Source organism: Lepisosteus platostomus, chromosome 17 (assembly GCF_059453375.1).
Source record: "Lepisosteus platostomus isolate fLepPlt1 chromosome 17, fLepPlt1.hap1, whole genome shotgun sequence".
In the NCBI taxonomy this organism is placed as follows: Eukaryota; Metazoa; Chordata; class Actinopteri; order Semionotiformes; family Lepisosteidae; genus Lepisosteus; species Lepisosteus platostomus.
Window position 1 is genome coordinate 20,097,014 of NC_142627.1, and position 8,032 is coordinate 20,105,045.

Genomic DNA, 8,032 nt, shown 5'->3' on the forward strand with positions numbered 1-8,032 from the left:
AGCCCTAATGGCTTCAGACAACACGATCCCTCTGGCACCCTGTGACACGCAAAGGATAAATCACTCTTCTGCTTCTGCTCCATAGTGCACAACCTATGGATGGTCTCAAATGTAATTTCTCATTATTTGATAATTACATTTTTGTGTTGTTAATCAAGGGTTTACATGCCATTGTCCTCTGAACAATAGTCCCTAACATTCCTTGGAAAAAACAAAAATACCTTTAGGAATATTAAGGAATTTTAATTTCCAAACCATACAGTGATACACAAAGATTGTAGCAAAGGTGTAATGTTTTACTTCACATCAGTATGCAAATACATTGCAAATACAGTTCCAATTTCTGTGTTTCAAACTCCAGTTTCAAATATAGGACATTTACACGGTGAACCCCAGATGTGAGGTAACAATAATAAACACAATTTTATCAGTATTTACAATATAGACAAGAGAATGAAAAGTATATACAGTTTGCACACAAGGAAAAAAATACCCAAGAACACAAAAATTGCCACATCGAGGCTTGTAAAGACGTCCTAAACTTTTAGTTAAAAAAAGGCAAATTCTTTAAGTATGAGAAGTTTAAGAGGAAAAATCTCCATTCCATTTAGACATTAGCAGTTTTCTCAAGGTGCTCCTAGCAGATATTTCTGTTTCTACACCACACAAGACACACAAGACAGACACGGTTGTTTGGGCTGTCTCATCTGTTAGGCGTTCACTACGCAGAAAGCTACAGGTAATATCATGCCACAGTAGAAAAGAGGCAGCACATTTGTGTAGTCCAGAAGCATGCCTGTGCTTGAAACCAAACAAACTGCATCATAGATGCGATTTAATTCGTCCCCGTCTTCATACAGTGAAATTATTTTTTTAATAATACACAGACTATTTACACATTTCTATCACTTGCATAAATGTTACATATTAAATAATTTAAACTAAGAGCATAATATGTTGCACTATTTTCCCTTTATGGGATGATCATTTGCCTCAAGCCTGATGTGAATTTGAATAAAAAACTCACTTGTTGATGCAGCTGTAAAAAAAAAAAAAAGTGTTGGATTGTGGCTGTGGAAGGGAGCCGAGCGTCGCGCCCGAGGCCACTGGGCTACAGCGAGGGCGGAGTGACAGAGGCCCACGAAGGGGGTAGCCGGGCGTGTGGCGAGGTGTCGTACTGAGGGTCGTGCACCTCCGCGGGGGCCGCGCTGTCATACAGAGGTGAGCCAGCAGAGGGCGCTGTGACAGGGTGGGAGAGAGACGGATAGTGTGCCGTTGAGCCGCGGAGGAACTGGGAGCCCAGCCCGTTGGACATGTTTCCGGGCTGGGACACCGGGGTGATGGTGCTGTTACTGACCGACCACAGACTGGGATACTGGCTGTGCAGGAAAAGAGAAACAAAGACGTTCATCAGAAACTAAGTATAAAATCGAAAAGCAACCATCAAGGAAAAAACAAGAACAGCCACCGACAGTGACAGACATAAGCAAGTTTCTGGAGCTCCATCCATATTATTCACTAGTAAGGGTAGCAAATACTGTTTGTTTAACTACACTTCATCTGACAGCGATATTGACTAAGTGAACTGAACACTCATTTGTCCCAGAAAGTAGTAATTAATAATAATAATAATAATAATTGCTTACACTTATATAGCGCTTTTCTGGACACTCCACTCAAAGCGCTTTACAGGTAATGGGGACTCCCCTCCACCACCACCAATGTGCAGCATCCACCTGGATGATGCGACGGCAGCCATAGTGCGCCAGAACGCTCCCCACACATCAGCTCTCAGTAGGGAAGACAGAGTAATGAAGCCAATTCATAGAAGGGGATTATTAGGAGGCCATGATTGGTAAGGGCCAATTGGAAATTTGTCCAGGACGCCGGGGTTACACCCCTACTCTTTTCGAGAAGCGCCCTGGGATTTTTAATGACCACAGAGAGTCAGGACCTCGGTTTTACGTCTCATCCGAAGGACGGCGCCTGTTTACAGTATAGTGTCCCCATCACTATACTGGGGCATTAGGACCCACATGGACCACAGGGTGAGCACCCCCTGCTGGCCCCAATTAAGATAGGCTCCATAGGCTTCTAGAGAGCTTCAGAAAAATCTGTATTCAAAACACATAACTTAAGTTAGTTAATTTCACTAGAAATTTTGACTACTACAAGGGTTCAATTAACTTAGAAGATATCATTGGCAAATAGACAAAAGTTGAACAATCAGAGTTTATTACAGGCCATAAATTAGTGACAAACTTTGAAGGGGAGGGTGGAAAACTTTCTGTTTAAGACTATAAACTACAGTGGTTTTCAAAAGAGTAGAGTCTTATACAGTACAAAACTATTTAGGGTACGAGAATATTTCAAATATTTTTTTCCAAAACTGAGGTTCTGTCCAGTGGATAGTTGTGACAAAGAGAAAATAAAACCAATTAACATACTCCCAAGTACTTCATAACTTACTGATGAAGTACACTGCACAAACCTGGATTTTAACATATTTTTCTTACTGCTGATAGAGTATTTGTTTAATACTACATAAGAAATTCCCCATGATTTCAATATTCTGCCATTGGTGAAATTAAATGAAGATGTTGCCTTTTTTGGTACACTTGCTCTAATTACAGTGTTCACAGCTAATAAAGAAATACAACTCTAGGTAAAAAACAACAACAAAACAATCCATTTCCTGCAAGTCTACAACTAGTGCCATCTTAATTAAAAAGGATGTGTAATAAAAATCTAAACAGGGTCAATTAAACAGCCAGTGAAAGGCCTGTTAGCGTGGGGGTGGACAGCAGGAGAGCACTCTGCAGGCCTGGGAGGTGTGACGCTCAGCCAAACAGACCTGGAACTGGTAGAAGGGCTGGTACTGTGGGCCATAGGCAGCATGCTGGAGTGAGTGGGCACCTGGAGGCTGGACCAGTTGTCATGGGCTGGAAGCATGGAGAGACAGGCCGAGGAGTTGTCTGTGTAGCCTGCTGTAAAATGTAAAAGAGTGCCAACCTGATGATACCTGATGCTTATAACAATACTGCACATCTTGATCAATTAAATTGGAATTTAATTCATTATGTGTGGAACATCCCAACTGGCTGGCAAGTTGTGTCCTTAAACAGAGTTTAGTGAGCTTGGACAGTCTCTGGGCCAGTGGTGAGGAGGCTAAGGGTGGAGGCCACCTCCCTAAAATTATGGCTAAATAAAAACCAGAAATGCTCTAGCCTCATTGCCATTCCAAAAGCAAAAAACAAAGATGACAAAAACATGGGAAAAAACGCAGGGATCATGTAACCATCTTTGGGCACCTCTCCTATTTTTGAAACCCATTTTGTGCCCCCTCCCAATAGGTGGAGGCTAGCGTGGCCTTGGCTTTGTATATATTCAGACTTCCAGAGTCTGTTTTCTAGTTAATTTAAGAATAAGAAAGTCTTATTCCACCATGTGCTTGACGTACTTTTGTAATTTAAGTACATTTGGTTTTTCTGTAGAATAATGTAGAATAATGGCAGATAGAATCAAACAATGCCAAGAACCTCCCCAAAAAGTGACAGACTGTACAGTGTGTAGTCCACAAGACCAGCATTTAAAGAACACACCACTTGATAGTACACACCTCGTCTTGTGGGGCAAGGAGTCTGTGTTTGACCCCAAGTCGAAGTTGTGTTGTTTATGACCTCAGAGACTCACACAAAGGAGGCTGGAATGCAAGACATTCTAAGATGTGCTTGCAGGACTTTGTGGTTTGTGCTGAAGGGAGAGGGCTGTCTCTCTGAGCACTGTCTCAGACTTACTGGGGGAGTTGTTGCGGTGAGCGTAGGGGCTGGGGTACGGGGCCGAGCGGTGATTCCTCAGGGTGGAGTAACGATCGCAGCCGTGTGGGGAGGACAGGGTGAGCGGGTTTCCAAACTGTGGGTGAGGGTTCGCCGGGGGGCACAGAGATCCTGTTCCTGGAATGAACCACCCACCTACTGGGCAGAAAGGGAGGGAAGAAGATCATTTCAAGTCTGCAAAAACTGCGCTCCACTGCTGTCACTGCAAGTACAATGTGTGCATTTAATTTAAATGATTGTTTAATCAGAATACATTTTTATCCATTGCCTCTTCTAGTGTCATATTTATAAATTTCCCATTTCTGGAGTAATTGCACTGGTTGCTAATCGTTGTCTGTGTTATGTACTATAAGCGCTGGAATACATTTTTATTATTTCTGCAGCATTTAGAGGTTTATCACATGTAGATCTTTCATAAATTTCCATGTACACAATTAAAAGGTACAAGTCTGTAAAAAAAACATTCACTCTTCTGGTAATCAAAATACATGTATAATTTCTCTATTATAAAGTGTAAGTTCTTAATACAACTTCTCCAACAAACAAATGTTTAACTATAATTATGGTTAATAAGAATTTAAACTACTTGATGACATTATGAGAGAGTTTGTGATATTTACATATTAAAATAAATGCTCTATTTCCTGTGACTTACTTTGTGAATATCCTGACTGCTGATTGTCCCCAACATCATCCAGAATATCTTTGTGATCACTCCTACAGACAGAGTGATACAGTGAGAAACAGTTAAGGAATAAGAAAATAAAGCAACAAGGTTGTACAACAAAAATTGTTATTTAATAATGAAAAAAAAAAGAATTGTACCGTTCTTTTGCATCCAGGAAAGCCTTTGCAAATGGGTTGTATTTAATTTTGAGAGACGTGATCTGCAAAGAACAGAAAGGTCAGACATTGGACTAATAACACCAGACTTCGGATGCGGCAGCAGTATAGAAATATTTCATCGCCTTCAGTGCAAATATTTTTACATTTCTTCCATGCTGTTTCTGTGACCTATAAAATCATGGCAAATTTGTGACACAGGTTACTGAGTAGTGCAATTAAACAAATGTCTTCCACTTTTCCACATTTAAAAAGCATTAAGTGCTCCTAAAGATGACAAAGCCGTAGAAACTTGATGGCTTTCTGTGAGGGCTATTTTAAAAAAAAAACAGCCGAACACCTTTTTTAATTTGACCTTCAGGTTAAAGGCACGCGACTCCAGGAGAACTGTGTTCTCACCTCTTCATTCTGGTACGCTGTTACTGCAATGAACTGGGTTTCCGGGAAGGAGTGACTGGTGATCATGCGCTGGGGCCCTCCGACTCTAACGATGTGAATCCTGGGCTCATACTTGTGGAGAGAGTTTAGCATTATCTGCAGGGAAGTACATGATATATGTTTAGAAGACTCACAATATTAAGAAGACAAAAAACAAACAATTCAGGCTTGCAGCTGAAAGGTGGAGCTCCCCGTTGAATTACTCTCATTAAAAAACACCATTGTTTGGCGAAATGGGATACACATTTTTACACTTTCTTTTAAGAACTGTACTTACTTGTCCACCTCCATTGAGTTTGTTTGTCAGCTTGACTTTACTGAAGGAGACAGGAGCTTTCATCCAGTGTGCCCCGAAGTTGGGGGAGTCTGGGTGGATGTAGACACAGCTGGGAGCCTGCGGCTCTGGCTTCCCCCCAGGAACCCACTCCCCATTCACGTATTTCCATCGGTGGTTGTCTGCAGCCACAAAGTCCAGCAGGAAAGAATACATAGCATTGGGGTCCAGACCCGACACATTCACCTTTAGCACGGGAAACATCCTCCTGGATTGGACAGACAGGCAAGGACTCGGTCACTTCAACCGCTTAATCACCGCAGCAAATAAACACACATCCTCTAATTTCACATCCATTAAAGTTTTTCTACGCATCAATCTATGTATGTGAAATTATTTTTAAAAATGTTCAAATTATTGGTGTTCATGACAGCATGTTCATTCTTCTTTGTGGTTGCCCACAAATAACAAGGAACATTGTTGATAGATACAGAATGAACATTCTTTTTTATCCCTTCCTTCTTGTTTTATTTTATATCTCTGCAAAAATAATCGATTACATGTTTATTCAAGCAAAATTGCCCGTGTTAACGCTGCTTAGCAATAAACGCGCCATCCATTTTCTTATTACTTTGGTGAAGCATGGGTTTTAAAAACGCCACAAGAAACCTACCTTCCGTTTTTGGTTACTATCATCTCGTTAGTGAGTTCTTTGAACTTGAGCCATAGTTCATTTTCGTCCAAACTAACTTTAAGATCTCTTTCCGTCGGATCTCCTTTCTCGCTGCCAGCTTGCAGCTCATGCTCCACCGCGCTCAGAAGATGGTCAACTCTGTACTGAAGATTCTTCCCTGCGCTTTCTGTTGAACTTGAGGTCATTGTGCCCAAACTTTCCCGACTTTCAATAAATAAAACTTTCTGTGGCCTTCGGATGTCTTTAGTCAGTGTTGCAATTACAATCCCATAGATTACAAAGGACTTCGAAGTGGTGACTGAAAGTCATTACGTTCACTGGCTGCCAATAAATAGCCCAAACGTTCCTCATCACACCAGAAAACATCTCAGAAGGCAGCTGGTTGGTTGGGCATGGCTTTGATGTGCAAGTCTCTCTCGGCAATTGGTCGGATGCGGCCATATCAGTCAAGCAGAAAAGTCGCGTCTGAAGGCGATTGCCTAGCAAATTTAAATAGAGCTACTAAAATCTGTAAATATTTACACCTATATCAAAGCCGACACCTGCGAGGAGGAAATGAACCGGTATTCATATAGATGCATCTGAATAAAATGAAATTAAGTGCGTTTATAGTTATGTCTAAAAGGGATTATTAAAACAATCTGATTTTTTCTGCAGTCTTTGTATTTACAGCAATATAAAAATAACCTGCACACATATTATTCGAAATGTAATAAACCGCATGGGCCTGTAAAAAGCACACATGATCAAACTTTACTTCTTCACATTATAGCCTATAATTGTTTAGAATAATTTCATTTCTAGATATGCGTTTTGGATATTGACACAATTAAAGTAAACCTATCAAAAACCATTAACAGCTTAAGAGTATAAAACAGGTTATCCGGTTTTGTATATTTAAATACAAAACATTAAAACGTAATCACATGAATTAATATTTGCAATAGACACCTGACTTCACACCAAACGATAGACAAAATGTAGATAAGCTTTCCAAAGCAATTGATAGATTATGTGTCACATTGTCTTACTGTGATATCTGTAACATAGCTTTCATTATGCGAAAATGTGGTCGACTTGCTGGGTATTTAAATTAATAAGGCTGCTGTTCTGTGGGGATCCGTGTGACGGAAAGACCAGGAAGCCACAATGAGAGTTAAGAGCTTAACCTTATAAACGTATCAAAAAGGAAAGGAAAGTGGCAATATTGCCGTTTATATTTTATATCTTGTTTCTTATGTGTTCTTTTAAGAATATCTGTGTTGGGAAAGTAACCTACAGTTATGTGAATTCAAAAGTAAAAAAATATTTTTATGTAGAGGACAGTCTGAGTGTCGGTTTCCTGAATATTGTGATAGGCGTCTGAGACTGGGGGAGAAAGTATATATACTTACCACATCAGTTTTGCTGCTTTTATATTCAAAGTGGGTTGCCCTCATTGTGAACACAAAATATACGCAGAACCCAGTGTTGTCTAAAATTCAAACCATGCATTTTATTTCTTTTCTACTACCACACTAACATTTGAACTTTTTTAAAATATAACTATTTGTAATGTCTTCCTTTTTTCGCATTATTAAAACAAAAAACAAAAAAAATGTTTGTTTGTTTTTTTAAACTGAAAAGCAATTTAGACACTGGCAATTTCATTTATATATACAATCTCTCTTTGACACGCATCTGAGCAAGACCCGAGCTCGGTCACATCCTAAAAGCTGGAACCTGTTTCAAACTTTTGTCCATTGTCCTGCATGTAACCTACGGCTTTCATTAGTTTATTAATAGATTATATAAGTCGTGAACACATTTTCACCAAGTCATGTTTGAGCTTTAAGAATGGTGTGTGTGTGTGTTTTTTGCCTGTGGGATTTACAAGATTACTATTTTTAGATTACAGGTTTTTAGCAAAATAATGTTCTCCTTAAACAAGATACTACGTAAAATGTA

At 39.8% G+C, this 8,032-nt stretch overlaps 1 protein-coding gene across 1 annotated transcript; it reads right to left on the minus strand.

Annotated features, from left to right (window-relative positions):
• Positions 1-265: 265 nt before the first annotated feature.
• tbxtb (T-box transcription factor Tb) lies at positions 266-6,468 on the minus strand. The gene is made up of 8 exons (XM_088609727.1): positions 6,065-6,468; positions 5,395-5,659; positions 5,079-5,213; positions 4,662-4,723; positions 4,492-4,553; positions 3,798-3,974; positions 2,855-2,987; positions 266-1,379 (listed from the first exon to the last, which is right to left on the minus strand). Exons 1-8 carry the CDS (start codon positions 6,268-6,270, stop codon positions 1,112-1,114), a joined length of 1,308 nt encoding a protein of 435 aa, XP_088465853.1. The 5' UTR covers positions 6,271-6,468; the 3' UTR covers positions 266-1,111.
• Between the last annotated feature and the right edge of the window lie 1,564 nt (positions 6,469-8,032).